This window comes from Mangifera indica, chromosome 7 (assembly GCF_011075055.1).
Source record: "Mangifera indica cultivar Alphonso chromosome 7, CATAS_Mindica_2.1, whole genome shotgun sequence".
Lineage (NCBI taxonomy): Eukaryota > Viridiplantae > Streptophyta > Magnoliopsida > Sapindales > Anacardiaceae > Mangifera > Mangifera indica.
Genome location: NC_058143.1, coordinates 19,784,233 through 19,801,986, shown reverse-complemented (window position 1 = coordinate 19,801,986; position 17,754 = coordinate 19,784,233). Strand labels below are relative to the sequence as shown.

The 17,754-nt window shown below is 35.8% G+C and overlaps 5 protein-coding genes, 1 long non-coding RNA gene and 2 other non-coding genes across 12 annotated transcripts; 4 read left to right on the top strand and 4 right to left on the bottom strand.

Moving 5' to 3' along the window:
* On the top strand, positions 1-1,529 carry LOC123220687 (TPD1 protein homolog 1-like). Its single transcript, XM_044643241.1, has 3 exons — positions 1-763; positions 893-1,003; positions 1,111-1,529. Exons 1-3 carry the CDS (start codon positions 682-684, stop codon positions 1,410-1,412), a joined length of 495 nt encoding a protein of 164 aa, XP_044499176.1. The 5' UTR covers positions 1-681; the 3' UTR covers positions 1,413-1,529.
* A 441-nt stretch (positions 1,530-1,970) lies between these two features.
* Positions 1,971-4,747, bottom strand: LOC123221569 (receptor-like protein kinase ANXUR1). The gene has a single exon (XM_044644394.1). The coding sequence runs from the start codon at positions 4,745-4,747 to the stop codon at positions 2,156-2,158; it is 2,592 nt and encodes an 863-aa protein (XP_044500329.1). The 3' UTR covers positions 1,971-2,155.
* A 1,294-nt stretch (positions 4,748-6,041) lies between these two features.
* LOC123219954 (pterocarpan synthase 1-like) lies at positions 6,042-6,735 on the top strand. Its single transcript, XM_044641929.1, has one exon. It carries the CDS (start codon positions 6,164-6,166, stop codon positions 6,704-6,706), a length of 543 nt encoding a protein of 180 aa, XP_044497864.1. The 5' UTR covers positions 6,042-6,163; the 3' UTR covers positions 6,707-6,735.
* Positions 6,736-8,246: 1,511 nt separating this feature from the next.
* Positions 8,247-9,631, bottom strand: LOC123220446. The gene is made up of 2 exons (XR_006503047.1): positions 9,296-9,631; positions 8,247-9,213 (listed from the first exon to the last, which is right to left on the bottom strand). It is a non-coding gene; the product is annotated as an uncharacterized LOC123220446 (long non-coding RNA).
* LOC123222215 lies at positions 8,251-8,446 on the bottom strand. The gene has a single exon (XR_006503539.1). It is a non-coding gene; the product is annotated as a U2 spliceosomal RNA (small nuclear RNA).
* On the bottom strand, positions 9,479-9,639 carry LOC123222208. Its single transcript, XR_006503533.1, has one exon. It is a non-coding gene; the product is annotated as a U1 spliceosomal RNA (small nuclear RNA).
* Positions 9,640-12,250: 2,611 nt separating this feature from the next.
* On the top strand, positions 12,251-13,125 carry LOC123221894. The gene has a single exon (XM_044644864.1). It carries the CDS (start codon positions 12,265-12,267, stop codon positions 12,979-12,981), a length of 717 nt encoding a protein of 238 aa, XP_044500799.1. The 5' UTR covers positions 12,251-12,264; the 3' UTR covers positions 12,982-13,125.
* Positions 13,126-13,948: 823 nt separating this feature from the next.
* Positions 13,949-17,587, top strand: LOC123220226 (INO80 complex subunit B). Of its 5 annotated transcripts, none has more exons than XM_044642305.1 (7): positions 13,951-14,199; positions 15,058-15,439; positions 15,798-16,350; positions 16,506-16,606; positions 16,685-16,771; positions 16,853-16,980; positions 17,093-17,587. In XM_044642305.1, exons 2-7 carry the CDS (start codon positions 15,131-15,133, stop codon positions 17,235-17,237), a joined length of 1,323 nt encoding a protein of 440 aa, XP_044498240.1. In that variant the 5' UTR covers positions 13,951-14,199; positions 15,058-15,130; the 3' UTR covers positions 17,238-17,587. The 5 variants fall into 5 exon arrangements, with proteins under 5 accessions (XP_044498242.1, XP_044498240.1, XP_044498239.1 ...); XM_044642304.1 differs by having other exon boundaries at positions 15,049-15,439; XM_044642306.1 differs by having other exon boundaries at positions 13,961-14,036.
* Positions 17,588-17,754: the final 167 nt, after the last annotated feature.

Genomic DNA, 17,754 nt, shown 5'->3' with positions numbered 1-17,754 from the left:
TCAAACTTAAATCTATTGAAGGCATAATTGCAGATAAGGACCCTTTCTTTCCCTTATATAAAATCCACAAACCCAAAGCATAGAGAAAATGAAAAGCCGAGGGAAAAGTTGGAAGATAAATTGACCTTATTCTTGCCTAAAATGGGGAATGAATTGGGCCAATATTGACTTTTTTGGTGGCATATTTAACGTGGATAGCCTATGTATTCTGTTTCCTATAGCCTCTCTAATGCTTTCTTCAGTTTTAGTTTGAACAGGAAAGAAAAAAAACAGTTGTTTACAAATATTTTTATGTACTGTAAATGTAAAGTGTGGGGAAGTCACCTTTTGCCACTGCGCATTAAATGGCTGCTGTCTTTCATGTGTCCTGCAGGATAAAAAAGTAATGAAATGAGATGGACTAGACTAGACTAGACTAGACTAGACTGTTTGTAATGTAATAGAATTTGGTTGCCGTGCTGTGGTCCTCAGTATTCACCCTTCTAAGCCTGCTGCTGCATAACTGTACTTCCTTCACAGTGCATAAATATTTAAGTAGGAGCTCCAAGGCTCCTTCAATCTTCAAAATTCTCTTCCATTTGAATTGTATTGGTAACTAGTTAGCAGCTGTGATTGTAAAAGGAAACACATGCCAAGCTGCCCGACTCAAAACAACCACCAGCTTCTAACCTAACAGCCATCATGAGCTCTTGTCATAAGTGTTTCTTCCTCTACTTGATGCTGTTCATCATTGCTTCAGTTTGCAATCTTGGAAAACATTTTGGTACTCTTCAACTTGTATTCTCCATTTCAGATTTTTTTTTTTAAATTTTATCCTGAGCAACTGAACTTTGTTTTCTGTCTTGGAATTTCCTATGAGAATCTGAGATTTTTTTTTTGTTTTCTTTTGCAGGTCATTCAAACAAGTTCTTGAATTCATTTGAAGAAGACAAAAACCAGTCAGCAATATCTGCACTGCAAACAAAAGTATTGTACTTAAACAACAGAAAGCTTTTGGTACATGGTAAAGAATCTAAAAATATTCTTGCTTTTATGCTTCCTTAATACTTCTGTTCTTATTTATAAATTGAACTGCTGATTTTTAAAAGTTTGGTTCACTTTCATCCTCAGGTTCTTGCACTAACAGAGACATAAGTATTTCACAGAGCAAAGATTCCACATCTGGGATCCCACAATACATTGTTCAGATTGTTAACACTTGTGTTTCTGGTTGTGCCCCTTCTGATATCCACCTTCGCTGTGGCTGGTTTGCTTCTGCAAGAATAGTAAATCCAAGAATCTTTAAGAGACTCTCTTTTGATGATTGTTTGGTTAATGGAGGAGAGCCCTTGAAGACCAGTCAGATCATCAGGTTCACTTACTCAAACTCCTTCATGTACCCACTTACATTCAAGACAGCTAAATTTTGCTAAGCTTAACTACAGAGAAAAATATGATGGGATAAAAAAAGCTCAACCCAATGTTCAAATACCAATGAAGAATCAACAAGGTTTCTTTTTGAAATCAAGCCATAGTTTGCATTTCTGTGATATTATTGTCAGTCAATATAAGTTCTTTTATAATTCCCATAAATGTTCAGAATTTCATTACTCTGGAATCAAAGTTTTTTCAAGTCAAAGTAATGAAACTCCGTGCTTTTCTTTTTGGCATCCGATTATCACCATCTTGTTGGGAGACAAGAAAAAGAGAAAATTGCTTTTTTTTTTTTTTGTAAGAAGCTGTACTGTACATGTCGGGTCTTTTTGCTTAGGATGATTGGAGCAATTTGGTGATTTGTCAGCTAAGTCAGGTCTGAAAAGAGAAAAAAAATGACAAAAAGTTGCAACAAGAGGGCAGGCAAAAGCTGTGAAATGGGATTTTACAGAAACTTATCCCTTGGTGAGTTGGCAAAGGATGTTGAATGTCATGTTAGCATCAAGGCTCACAGCTCGAGAATCATAAATTAGAGGAATGTAGGTATCTGATAAGAAAGTGAGCCAGAAATGTATTATTCTAATTCAACCATGTACAATTCAGGGACTTGTACTAGAACAAAGTGCTCCTGAGAAATGTAATATTGTACAAGCTATTTAAACGTAAACTTGATATCAAAGAGTCTTCAATTAAATATTTCCTCTTAAGTTTGTTCAAATCAGTAGACGTGATATGTCTATTATCATCTTGGCCCGGGATTCACCATTGGTGAGAAAGCATTACTTTTATGGGGGGCATTATTTTCCAGGCTTACTACACTATTCTCATCAATGCCCAACATGACAGTATACATTGCGTAAGTGTCATCGGCACTGTTATAGGAAACCGGTTCAGGTTGCTCAGAAGTTTTCTCCAATTGGAGTGCAAATTCGAGATTCCGCAACACAGCGCCCATCGAAGGGCGATCAAGCCCATCCTCAGCTACACACTTCTCAGCTGTCTCTGTGAACTTTCTCAGGCACAGAGGATTTAACTGTCCCTTGAGATTTGGATCGATAATGTCCTCAAGAGTACCCTTTCTTTGGCAGTGTAAAGCCCAATCTACAAGACTAACTTGCTCCATAGGAAAACTAGGATCAAGCGCTGGTCTTGCACACAACACTTCAAAAAGGACTACCCCAAAAGAGTAAACATCTGACTTTTCTGTTAATTGTTGTCTGCGGAAGTATTCAGGATCCAAGTAACCGAAGCTGCCTTTTACTATTGTACTAACATGAGTTTGGTTTGGATTGGAACCCATTTTTGATAGTCCGAAATCGGACACTTTTGCCACCCACTTCTCATCTAATAGAATGTTTGTAGTTTTCACATCCCTGTGAATGATTGTGTACCAGGCACCTGTATGAAGATAGTGAAGTCCCCTGGCAGCTCCAATGCAGATTGCTAGCCTTTGCTTCCAGGACAAGGCAGGTTTATTGCTCCTATAGAGGTGTTCCCTTAAAGTCCCATTAGCCATGTAATCGTAAACCAGAATCATCTCTCCATCTTCTTCACAAAACCCAATCAAAGACACCAAATGCTTGTGTCTCAGCCTTGAAAGCATCTCAATTTCTGTCAAGAATTCTTCGCATCCTTGATCTGAAGATGGATTTGATCTTTTAATCGCAACCTTTGTCTTTCCATCAATAAGGCCTTCATAGACCTTGCCAAATCCTCCAACACCAATGACCTGTGATTCACTGAAGTTCTTAGTACCATGTTTAATCTCCAATAGAGAGAAATGTCGACAAAGACCTGCTGCAACTGATGAAAGATGGCTACTGGCAGTACTTTTACCTGATGACATTGTTGAGCTGCTCGTTGATGTGTGGGAACGTCCATACGATGGCAACCTATAACCTACAGAGGATGTACTTCTATAACCTTTCCTCTTCTCTTTGGTGAAACAAATGAAGAGACGGGCAACTACAGAACAACCAACAAACCCACCAATAATGCCACCAATCAAATGTGCAGCCCTTTTTGACCTGGAGGGTCTATATTCCTCAACAGCATCATCTGCTTGAGTTGGCATTGGGGATGGCACAGGATTCGGACCTGCCAAATTCCCCCTTGTGTCATTCATCTTAAAGATCTCCAATCCATTGAGAATTGCATCATAAAATTGAGGCTTCGTTGACAGACTTGGGTGCAATGCCACCCATAATTCTTCATCACCAGGCTCATCTCTGGCATAAACTGCATAATCCTTAGACACTGGCACTCCTCTAGATTTAGCCCATGCAATCACATCAGCATTCTCTTCTGCTGTTTGGTTATTCACAAAAATTTGAAATACCCTTTGATTAACACTCTCAAACTCAAGCTCGCAGAAATGAAATCTGACAAGGTAAGTAAAGTTTGCATCAATCTGGAAGATCCATGTTAGGTTATAATTAATATTAATATTTCCATGCGGACCCATTGACCTAGCTGTATTATAAACATCCAAAGGTGCAATTTCTTTTGAAGAATTTCCAGGATACTGAATCTTAACACTTTCATCAGCTTTAAAAGTGACACCAAAAGCGGCACCAAATATGTAAGATGAATCGTCATACCACGTTCTTGCAGGGCCTGAGTCATTAGTTGGAGGAATCAATTGTCCACCAACATTTAGCCTAGCAATTGTTTGGAAAGAAGAACTGTCAACCTCCACAAATTGATCACTATATCCAACCAGAGGCGCGGGCACGAAAATATCAGGCATTGAAATCACTTCAATACCATTAACAAAAGCATAGGCATCCTTGATGTGTTCCAAAGTGCGTTTAAAAGTGATGTTGAGATCACCAGATCGAGTTGGTCTAAGAGCGAATTCTTTCATAAAGTAGACTTGAGTTAGAGCTTGTGCTGTTATGGAGGCACTGAAATTGTGAAGGAGTGTGAATCCATTTGCAATGACATCGAAATAAGACTTTGATGGATCGAGATTACCATAAGAAGTTGGATAAAAATGAAGCCTGAGCCAACACCGCCTCCCTTTTGCAACAAGGATCTTGTATGTTGATGTTGATGTGAAAATTCTGGCAGTCATGTAAGGGATAATCGATGGCAATGAAGGGTCTTGAACAGGAGCTGAAAGGGTCATTGAATCGCCTGAATTTAAAAGAAACTGTGAATCTGATTTCCATGTACGACCATTTGTGTCTTCTGCATCAGTTGAAGCACCACATGCGAGGACATAAGAAGCATCAGAATCTGATGCAGTGCTTTGGCTTAGAAAATGGAACACATTGTTTAATATGACAAGTATGGAAAAGATGAAAAACAAATAAAGGGTATTGGAGTTCATCTCCAAAGAGAGAAACCCTTTTCAGGAAATGGAGGAAAGTGTGAAAATCTGAGAGAGAAACTGAAGGAAAATATGAGAAGAAACAGACTACTACTCAAAGCCAATAACTTCAGTTGAAGATGTGCACATTTAAATATATTTGCAGTTACAGAACCTGGAAATTAATGCTCATTTAAGATGTAATCTGCCGTTTCTTTGTGTTTGATTTCATCTTGTTCCACTATTTGTTGTATGCTATGGCTACTTCAACTTATACATGACAATCTTAATCCAGTTTCTTTTTCATAACCAGCCATGTAGAGATAACTGGTCAGGTTAAAATTGTCTGCTCTTTATTTGAACTAAATCTTCACATGGATGTAGCAAGGTAATGAAAAATTTTTCCATGTAATAAATTAGTAAGGGGATGTATAAATAATCTAATTATTGACTAACTGTACTTGTATACAAATATTTTCCTAAATCACATAAAGAATAATCTTTCTGTAAATAAGAATTATATATATATATATATATATATATATATATATATATTTAATAGTGTTATGTCACAGTCTAATAGAGTTATAGTGATTTCAACATGACACAAGAAAAAAAATCTAGTTAAGATTTAGTTTTTTTCATATGAAAATTAGTTCGGATAAATTTGATATAAGTGTAAAATAAATCGAATTGTATTCAAATTAATATGAAACTGATCTAAACTGATTTAAACATATAAAAAAATTTATTTAGAATTTCTTATGGATAGATTGAATAAATATTAAAGAATAAGAATTAGTCATAACAGAAATCTTTATTTTTTATTTAATATTTTATTTTATTTTTTAGTGGTAAAAATAAATTTTGATTAGTAAAGATTATTGATATATTTTAGAAAATAGTGTAAAAAAAAATAAAGTGTTACATGTTTTATTAATAATAGATGAAAATTATTTGAAAAAAAAAATGAAACATGAAAACATTCAAACGAGCAAAAATAATGGATGATATTATATTGATTTGGATTGTGTTAAGTCAATTTAAACATAATTAAACTTGTATTAAAATTGAAAGATTTTAATATAATTTTAATTTAAATCAAGCTAAGATTGAAGATTTTCAACTAAAAATCTGAATGAATGCAATTTGAACGCTCAAAACATAAATGTATAGTATACAAACACATCCTAACGAGACAAACTAAGGCTAACTAACATTCTACCTATCCATGATCCATACGATGTCCCCGGTTGAAAACATTGACAAATACAAAGCAAAGCTTTATAAAATATTGTTTCGTTGCAAGCTCACTTTTTGTCTTCTTCATTCATGAACAATTCCATTCCTGAACAAAGCATCTTCAACCTCATAATCCATTTAACATCAGCCACTTTCAGTACTTCCACGCTGATCCATTAAACTACGAAAAAAGCCATGTCGAATCCTCTAAGCCTTACCTCCAATTTCTTCTTCTTTATATTCACAGCCACAGTCCTTTACATAGCCTACACCATCCCCAAACAGGAACCAAACCAAACCAACTTGGTTTTTTACGTGCATGATTATTTCACCGGCGTTGACGCATCAGCAGTCACAGTGGCCGGGAAAAGCGGACCCACATCTCATATCCTCCACTTCGGCACTATTGCAGTGGTAGATGATCCAGTCACAGACGGGCCAACTATCGAGTCGAACGAGATAGGCAGGGCCCAAGGCGTCTATATAAACTCTCAGTTAGATGGGAAGGGGTTGTATCTGGCTTTCAGTGTTATATTCACTGATGGAGACTTTAAAGGAAGCACCTTGGAGATTCAAGGATCTGATATTTTTTCGATGAAGGTGAGAGAGTTTGGTGTTGTTTCTGGGACTGGGTATTTCAGGTTTGTTAAGGGCTATGGGATCATGGAGACTGAGTTTATGGACACTGCTAATCTGAGAGCTGTTATTAAGCTCAATGTAACTGTTAAACATTACTAATAAGTTGATTTTGCTTTGTTTTGAGTTGATACTTTGATTCACACAATTTTCTACTGAATTTTTTATGGACTTGGGAGGGTTTTGGGCCTCAAGTAAGCCCTTTCATAGGGGTAGAATTTTAGCTGAGCCCATATAACAGTTAGTACAAACCCAGTTAAAATTTAGATTCGCCCGTACAAGTTGTTGATAAATTTTTCGAATGAATTGCCAAAAGTATGTCGAAGCAAAAAATGTCGTCGGAAATGAATAAGAAATCATTGGAAAAGAACTCAACGAAGCAGAAAAGTAGTTGGATAATATAAATCTATCAACAACTTGTTCTTGATCTTTAGTTGGAATTATCCTTGTTCGAACTCAATTTATTCTAATCAAACACTGGTCACCCATGCACCCCTGCTTTCACCTGACCTGTAGGTCCAAATAACTAACTAAAAAAATAAAAGGCTAATTTAATTCAATTTCAAAATTCAGTTCCAATTATCTGTTAAGCCCTCCGTACGGGGGCTTTCCTTTTGATTTTTGTATGCCATCGACAAGAGGAATAGTGAAGACATTTCAACGTCATTCAGTTTTTAGGTCATCCATGTGCTGAAGAAGGCCGAATTTATGACTTACCCACAATTCATTAGAGCAGAACCTGGAAACATTTTAACAGAACTTGATCCAGGACTGTCGACCAGACTGCACAAGGCCATAAGAAATTGTTTGTCCTGCTGACACCTAAAGGATAAAAGATTGAAAGCAGAAGTTTGAATCAGCAGCCCCATTAGACGGAAATCAAATTAATAACAACAAAATTTTGAAACTAGCTTGGTAGAGACCGCGCGAACGCAGTCATTGCTTTGTTTCTGAACCATGTGGACTCAAAGCAAGAAATTGAAAAACACGACAGTTCAGTCTTATCTTTACTTTGCGAAGATGGTCTGTGTCAAAGTAACAAACGCAAGTAATAAACCCAAGTTAGAAAAAACTCAACGATTCAGCAAATTGAGACGAGCTTCTATTATGAATAACCTTCTTAACACTGGATAAAATTCAAGTGCAAATCTAAGCACAGGAACAAGTTCACAGATTTTTTTTGTTTCTGATGTACGGTTCCTTTACAATGCAGGCAATCTATATATAACCCTAGTTAAGAAGATCAATTAGCCAATCTCCGGCAGTAACTGGATTGTCAATTGGATCCAATGAAACGAGTCCAGTGTGCTTAAACCGGGGCATGTTGTGTCCATGGGCGATTGAATGAATTATTGAGGCACGTTGTCATCTCTAACTTCAACTCCTGCCCACTTGCACAAAACATGATATGCAGCCAACTTTCTCAGATGCGGTTTAGGCTTCGAGCTCGTGCCCTATCAGAAATTAAGCTGAACAATCGTCATTACCCGCAAAAAATCATTTTAAACACTCCAGCTTTTAAGTGTTGAATTTGCAGATGAATACCATAAATGCAGACCTACTGCACATTTGTTCTGGCAACCAAATCCTGCAATTCTGAGCAATTCATTAAACAATCATCTGAATAAAAAATTTAGTTAGATTTGCTGGGGTGCGCCTGGCCCTTGAAGTAGTGCAACGCAAGGGCGACGCTTGAGAACCCCAATAGCAAGCTATTGCAGTGGGCTCTTCCCCTAGAAAAATTAATTTAATATCGTGTGGACCAATGGTCCACGTATCAGATATTAAACTGATAAGAACAGATACTACACTTGATCTTAGCCAAAAGGCCGAGAAAGGTATGAACTCTCAGGCTGTCAAAAACTTGTTTTATAGTAAGCCCCTCATAGCCTCTTCTCTTTTTTTACCGATGTGGTACTACAGTTCCCACTTCAAGCTCTTCTGCTGCTCTAGCTGATACACGTGTATTAATTCAAACCTGTAATCAGTCTTTCAATCGATTGTGAATGATAACACAAAGTTGAAATACACATAATTGATGAAACGATGAGTTCAAACTTGGATGTTTTTCACAAAATACAGCTATAGATATTAGAGAGTCTAATACTGCTTCTGCTTGCTGTACATTTGTTTGCTCTAAATGATACTCTTGTTGTGATAATATTTGTGTGTTCCTCCCATTTACTGCTCTGCAGAAAAATTGTGTATATTGTGATGCAATCAATGTGACATCGCCATAAAGCAGCCACTTAACTTGCTCCTATTCTGTGGTGGAGACCTAATTTTAAAGGTGTTTTCTAGTTAGGCACAATTTCTATGAAAATTCGAAATTAAAAAGAAGGGTAAATTTTGAATTTCAGCTTAAAAATTTTGGATGCTCTTTCTGATATTAAATTAAAGTGAGAGAGCTGAAAATTTTTTGTTGTGTGTTTGAATAAAAATGTAAAATGAAAAAGATGGCCTACTGGTAGGGTTGTACTTGAAGGAAAGAATCGTGAAAGTGTAGACATAGTAAAAGAAGAACCCACGCGTCTCTCTTTGTTAACAGCAGCTTCCACTCTTCTTTTAGACTTTTTCATAGTAATAAGGAGACACTGTTTTTGAAAAGGCTGTTGTTGCAAGAGCCAATATGAGAAAGACATGAAGCTGCAGAAAGTAGCTATAGTAACTCTTGACAAGTTTTAAACGTACCGTGTTGTAAGTCATGACTCTTGCTTGCCTTCCACTGAAAAGCTATGGGCTTATAGTTACGCGTCTTAACCAGTTCATCAGTTCACTGCTTTATTTAAAAAAGATAGTTAAAGAAACATGCAGCATCCAGAGGCCGAAGCCTCAGACAGACCACGCAAATATTAGCATTTTCAAACTCAATTGACAGGGGCCGCGCGAACGCAGGCCCCCTCTACCACAAATTATGACGTAGGCTCTCCCACTTGGGGAGACCTTAGAGTGGTGCACTTTCCAAGTGCAATGAAGGCCACCACCCTAGGCCATGGGCCTTCCTGGTCACCCATTGACCCCGTCCAGGTAAGTATGTTGGTCTGTCATTGGAGCTCCCTATTTATAGACATACTATCTAGTTATTGCTTTGTTTCTAAACCATGTGGGACTCCAAGCAATGAATAAACATGAGAGTTCACTTTATCACACATACAAAGAGTCCATGTCACAGACCATATTCGCAGAAACTGTTAATTAGAGGGATATACAGTCAAAAACTCACATAAAATTGAGTAATAAACAAAAGACGAAAGACTTAATAGATCAACAAATTAAAATAAGTCTTTATTACAAATAAACCTTATTATAAGGATAACTAGATAAAGATTCATTTGCAAATCTAAACACAGGAACAAGTTTATAGTATATTTTATGACATACCAATTCCTATACAGTACAACAATCAGGCCTTTGATAAAATTCACATACTACCTGCAGAGAGTTCCAATTGAAAAGATCAATTCATCAATCTCCGACAGTAACCCAGATAGTATTAGTGAAGCAAAGAGCGCTCATTCATGTATTTATTAAAATGGAATTCTGTGTATAAAAGCTTTTGGTTTAAGCTTTTGCATTTTCGCACGACCATTGAATTTCTGATAGTAGATCTATAATCAGAGAATCTATTTATAAATGTTATGAAACAAAAGATGGGCTAGAGGCTTGGACGGTTATTGTGTGAAACGCCTTTGATAAAACCTTTCCTGGGCTCAGCTCAGGGTGGATGAGAGGGCCCAATGGAGATTGGCTAGATATCCGCAGTACAGTCCAGTCCGACTGAGACTGAATTGATTAGGATTAATATATTAAGCTTGTGCAGAACTTTCAGCGCTTCAGCGCTAAAGGAATTTTATCACCAGATTTGGTGGGGTAGAATAGAACCCCTAGGGCTGGATTCGAGCCGAGCCGAGCTCGGCTCGCAGCCAGCTCGGGCTCGGCTCGGCTTTTTAAGAGCTGGCTCGAGTTCGGCTCGAGCTCGACTCGAGCCGAATTCGGCTCGGCTCGAGTTCGGCTCGTTTTCAGCTCGGTTCGGTAACGGCTCGGCTCGGCTCGTTTTTTATATCAAAACGACACCGTTTTGTATATATATATGGATTAAAACGACGCCGTTTTGTATAAAAAAATTTTTAAAAAAATATACCAAGCCAACCCGAGCCAGCTCGGGCTCGGCTCGAGCTCGATCGAGCCGGGCTGAACCCGGCTCATTTCGGGCTCGAACCGAGCCGAGCCGAGCTCGAGCCCGAGCTGGCTCGGCTCGAATCCAGCCCTAAGAACCCCAATCAACAGACAATTCATGAACCACTGTTTTAATTTTGGATTTTTTTCAGAAAATACAGCTATAGACATTAGAGAGCCTAGTACGGCTGCTGCTTGTACTTCCTTTCTGCCATTGTGATGTGAAGAGTCTTAATTTTAAAGGTATTTTCTAGTTACGCAAAAATATTATGATATCATACAAACGGAAAATACACATAAAAATTATATAAATATAATACAATAAATAATAAAAAATATATTTATAAAAATATGATAATAAAATTCAAATATTAAAAATATACTAAATAAGTGTATATATGTTAGATACAACATATAGTTAATAATATATTTTAAAAAATACGGTAATATCAATTTTAATTTTGAAAATGTTTCATTGGCCATTTGGGTAAAATCAATATAGTATTTCAAATACTATATTTAATTAACTGTTTGAGTAAATATAATACAATACATAACTAATATTAAAAATATACTCTCAACATTTTCAATTCGAATTTGTTTAGGTTAAGTTCGAATTGGGAATGTTGACTTGTTTTTAAAATTAAGTTAAACTCAAATTAGAGAGAGTTTAAGTTGGTGCGCTTTGTGAACTAGACTAATAACTTAAATTAGTTCAAGCTTAGCTCGTAGTTTCATTTGAGTTATATCAAGTAATTATCAAAATGATATTGTTTTACTTATTACTAGATAAAACTATATCGTTTTATTAATAAACTACAAATTTAAACTACAAATATGAGCTATGAACTTAAACTGAGTTTCAAACTTAGGGACCGAATTGAACGAGTTATCTTATTTTTTATTTGAATTAAATTTGAATAAGGAGATGTTTGAGTTTATCTTGGTTCATAACTAGGTCTATCATGTTAATAATAATTCACTTTAGATTATATACAAACAAACTCAAACTTAAATATATAAATCAACTTTAGCTCGATTCATTTTATAAAAATGAGTTCAATTGAACTTGACTCAATCGATCCGAACTTAAATTCAATCCCAAGCAATTGGAAGCGGATCCAACCTGTTAGATTTGATTAAAATAGCATTTCCTCAATGCTTGAAACCGCAATAACATAAATGAACCAATGGCTCTTTTACAAAACAGCTGCCAAATCCATCTGGCCTAGATTAGAAATTCCGAGACCTCTATTGATATCAGCTGTTAAAATTGAGGCGTTGAGATGCCAGAGAGATAAGGACCACAGCCAAACTCCGCCAACAACGCAAAAATATCAGAAAAATTTACACACAAAAGGCTATCAGTTTTATTGCCTTCCTATTTTCTAGGATAACAAAATAACCATCCCTTCTTTGTATAAATAACTATCTCTTTTCTGAATGTAACCAACAAATTAAACATGGGGTCTTTATATATTCAAATGATGCCGCTCATCATCTCCTTCTCTGTTTTCATTTTCTTCTTCAATCCTCAACAAGTCTTATGCTTTGATCCAGCCTTTGATGCCATCTCTACGGGTGCAGGTCCTGATACGGCTGCAGGTTCTCCTTCTCAGAACGACCTTTCACCACCTTTTTCTGCAGGAGGATCAATAAGCTTCCAGATTCCCACATCCCTATTTCCTCTGCACAAGGATGCACTTAAAAATTCACTTTTCTCGTTTAAACCAGAGCTTTTTCGGGCTTCCGCTATTCCAGGCGATAATCCTGAGGTAAAAAAGACATGCAGCTCTACCGATCAGCCGTTGCTTTGCGAAAAATTTCTGTCTCCTCTTTTCAATCCTGATACGCCGGTTGTCCTTGAAAAGGCAATAAACGAAACTGCATTTCATTTAAAGTTGGCCATGGAAGCACTCACAAAATTGGCGAATGCTCCCATCGGGGAACTTGGAAAACCGTCGTCTGGCATTGAAGATTGTAAGCAAAGTTACCAAGATGCATCGGAGAATCTTGAGAATGCAAAGAATGCTATTGCAAATAATGATATTGGAACCATTAATAGCATGCTTAGTGCAGCAACGACAGATTTTTCAGATTGTAATGACTTTTTAGATAATCCTACAGTAAAAATGTTGGGTGCTGTTCTTTCTAATCTCGTCAGCACTTGCCTTGTCATTGCTGCCTCCATGAAGAAGTGATGTTCTGAAATTATATAATTTCAGGTATGGAGCTATCATCTTTGTTATCTGGATAGATCGATCTTCTAAATGTTTCATAGAAATAATGACAGTTCCATATTTCTGTTGTAATCATCTCATTTCAGCTTTGTAAATGTAACTGTAAACAACATTATATATTTATAGTAAATTTTTTTGATTTTTTCTCTTAAAAATGAACATTATAAACTGTGATTTCATTTGTACTGGATTCCGATGGAGACACATGAAAATGATAATGAAATTTTAGGATTATTAATTTTATTTGTTTCGTCCTCCATGTTTGAAGATATGCTTCAATTTCAACATTTTTATTTCGTTGGCATTATTTGTTGGAGGGTTTGATGATTTTCCTCCTCCTTATTTGATAATCCTTTCAAATCTAAATAATGTTATTTTATGATTATTTCTCTTTTTTAATGATTCATTTAGATTCAAACAATTCTTTTTCTAGTTAACAATTTAAATAAATCAATTTTAATCTTGGGTAATTATTATAAATAGAAGTATGTTTGATTCAAAATGACTTTACTCGAATAAATCATTTGGTTCAAATAAGTTAATACTGTGTTAGAGTTCAATTTAAATTAAATTAACTTATTTGTATATTTAGTGATATTATTTATTTATTATTAATAATATTATTCTATTTAATAATATTATTTATTTTGTTAATAATATTTAATAATATTATATAATAAATAAAATAATTTAAATTAAGTATTATAAATTTAATTTAGCCTGGAGTTTGACTCCACTTAAATCCATCCATATCTGACGTTAATCGTTTTGGAATAAGGGCAGGGGCTTGGCTAAATCTTCAGCACGGGCCTGGCCATATTGCCAACTCACATCACAGCTCATATATGTATTCACATAATACACCAAAAAGATGGCTACAAAATAATTAAAAAAATAATAAAAAGAAAAAAGTGCTTGGGCAAGGAAAAAAAAACTCAAAAAAAGAGCAAAAATGGAGCAGATAAAGGCTCTGACTCTCTGTGTCTTTTATCGAGACCATTCTGAATATGGAAACGGTTACTCTCTCACACTTCTCAACTTTCATTTGAACTTAACCATTCCCACAAAATCAGACCGCAAAGTCTCTGAACCTTTCTCTCTCTGTGTCTTTAAAATCTTTTATTTCTGTTTAGATTTCTAAACAATCTTTCAACATTCATTCTAGTAGGACTTCTCTCTGTAAGGGTTTCCTTTTTCCTTCTCAGCTGTGTATTGTAACTGGTGTTATTAAGTTGTTTTTTTTTTTTTATTAGTACTTTTTTTTTCTGGGTTTCTTTGTATAAGCTACTGAAAAATTCATTATGGATTTGCTTATGTAAGAATATGGATATAAAATGTAGCTTAAGTTTCTGTTTGGTTGCTGAGAAAAGAGGGGAAAAGAAGAAGAATAAAGTTTGCATTTAGAAAGTGAAAAAGAAAAAGTAGAAAAAAGACTAGTCAACTTGCCAAGTAGTTGTTTGTTTCTAACTAAGGTTCAGTTCTGTGTATTTATTCATATTGCTTCAAATTTGACTTTTCGAAATTCTTTTTGGGTTTTGGTTGTACCCTTGTTCATATTAAGGAATGAATTTAATTTTCTACTATGTGTATGAATTGGATGCTTTGCTGCTGATACTCATCTTTTTGAGTTTTTATTATTTTTATGATTGCTGGCTTTCTGTTTGTAATTTGAGATTTCTGCAGGTTAAATTTGTTTATTGTATTTTATTTTATCTTTAATTTCGGAAAATGTTATGTGTGGTATTGTTGTAAAATTACTTCTGTCTATTATTTAAAAAAACCAAGATCCAGATGTAACTGAGTATCTAAATTCTCTCTACTTTATGAAAGCCAAGCTCTTTAAATTCAACGAGAGACCAAAATATTATATAATAGTGAAAACCAAATGGTGTGATTTTCTTTGTATTTTATTTTACAAATTTATTTTCTTTTGTGTGCATGATTATTTTAAGTTCTAGCGTCTTTACCTGTTCAAGTATTACCTAGTGCTTGCTTAATATGGTTTCCATCGTTATAATTTTTGCCTAGAATCTTCAGGCCAACTACACTGTTAGTACTGGAATCTTATCCCAAGGATCATTAACTGTCACTATTGGAGTTTTAAACCTTAATGGAATGCACGAGTGGTGCCAGGCTTGCTGGAGTTGGTTGTACTGCAAAGAAGAAAAGGAGTGGCATGCCTCGTCGACCTCGCCCTGATTTACGATCATTTATACACTCATGTACATTTCTGCAACCAACCGCAGAATCTATTGATGGTGGTAATATTGATGGAAATCAATATTTCAAAGATACTATGGTTGGTTCTGATGGATTAGGTAGTGAGAGTAGGCTGAAGCTTAAGCTCAAGTTTGGTGGGGTTACTCATACAATCCAAACCAATTCATCGGTGGAACATCCTCAGCACCGGCAGAAACAGGTTCTTCCATTGGCTGACATTGATGTCTGTGAATCATTGTCTTTTCTGATCAGCTTTTTTCATTAAGAGTGTGTGATTTAAAGAGATCTCAAGGTTTTTCATCTAATATTTAGCCATGTTTCTTTATTTCAAGACAATTTAATATCTAAAATTTTCTGAATTATTTGATCTAGTCCTAGGTCATTTTTCTTTTACTTTCCTGTTTCCCCTTAAATGAATTCCTTCTGGTTGTTATTGTTGTTGGATACTTTCTACGGTATAAACTGCTGATAGACATCTCTTTTATTGGAAATCTGAAATATTAGATGAGAAGGTCTCTAAGATGACAGTGACTTCTATACAAACATTATTGGTGCAGGACAAAGATATAAATTGCTTCTATCCTTCAGAGAAAGGAAAAAGCAATGGACTTCATAAGAAGGATTTTCCCAAAAGTGGTTCTAGCTACTTAAAGCTGAGTTCTTCAAGGGGAAAAACGTCTGGAGGTGTCTCTGTGAACGAAACATATGAGTCAATTCGTAAGAGTAAGCGAATTCCTAAGAGACGTGCCTTGGATGTAGGATTCAATGGAGATGATGATAACGAAGATGAAGAACTACGATATCTTGGGAGACTCAATGAACCCAAGGTTGTGGCTAGCTATGAAGATGAGGATACAGGATTTGGGAAAGAACAAGGGACGTATGAAGATAAAGATTATGTGGAAGAAGAAGAACCTACATCTGAAGATGAACCTGGATCTAAGAAGAAGAAACTTGAAAAGGTTGTTCTTGATTCATTTGTTGAACGAAGGAATGAACTGATTCCCACTACACGTAATCGGGCTTTTCATTCTGGGAAAGATGTTTTGTCTAGGTCTGGTGGTAGCCTTATTGAGTTTCCAAATGGTTTACCATCTGCCCCTTCTAAAAGTGAGAACTTCTCTCCTACTATGTAGTGTGTTCTTGTATTGAATACAAACTATGTAATAGTTTGGGATTGCAATTGTACAGTTGCACACATTTAGAATGTGTGCCTTTCCTATATAAATTTGTATATTAAACTGGTGTTAGTTGGTTGATGACAGAACAAAAGGAGAAACTATCTGAGGTGGAGCAACAACTGAAGAAAGCTGAGGCTGCACAAAGACGTAGAATGCAATCAGAGAAGGCAGCTCGAGAAGCCGAGGTTTGCTATCCTGTCATGACTTGCTTTATGCTCCACTTGTCACTGTACAGGAAAGTGGTCTTACACTCTGTTTTTCAGGCTGAGGCAATCAGGAAAATACTTGGCCAAGATTCTGGGAGAAAGAAAGATGAAAAGATGAAGAAGCAACGGGATGAGTTGGCTCAGGTTGATCATCTTCCTGCAATTCTTCTGTCTATAGCTTGATTCTCAGCATGCTTTTGATTTAGGTTGTGTAATTTAATGTAGGATAAGGCTGCTAAATCCAGCACACTTGCATCAAATACTGTCAGATGGATTTTTGGTCCTAGTGGAACTATTGCTATTTTTTCTGAAGATATTGGCCTACCAAACATATTCAATTCGGTTCCCTGCAGGTAGAACCTGATTTTTGACCTCAGAGTCTGCATTTTATTGATAATCACATGCTTCATTCATTCACCATATATGTTATTTATGTTATGGGATTTGTCATTTTCGGTGTGCCAGTTATCCTCCGCCACGCGAGAGATGTGCTGGTCCAAATTGTTCAAATGCATACAAGTACCGAGATTCTAAATCAAAGCTTCCTCTCTGCAGTCTCCAATGTTACAGGGCCATACATGGAAAGAAGCATCCTTTGATCTCCTGCTGACATTTCTAATTTCTTCCTGCATGGATACAGTACTGTCTTCAGAAAATTTTGCAAGTTGTGAATCGCAGAACAACCTACTTATCATCAGTTCAATGGAAGTTGGGTCTAACCAGGTTTGACTGCACAATTTGATGTGATACAAGAGCTCCGTTGTTCTGCCTGATTATCAGGTTAGACGTGCCTTGTACATGTTCTTGGCTTCACTAATTGGTATTATATGCATTCCTTTTTCGTGCTTCAGCAAAATGCCTGTTTATTTTGTTGGAACGTCGTTTACTCATCCAACCCATGGTTATTAATATTTAATCATATTAATATTATATGATATGATACGGGTAAAAAACTATATATATTTCAAGGTTTATTGAAATTATGTATGATATATTACAAGCCAAAAAATATATGTATTTTAAAATATATAAAAAATTAGTAATAATACTATTTTCGAAGAATTAAAATGATGATACGATAGAAGTGGAAGAAAGTTAGAACTTTGAAGATGTTTATGATACATTTT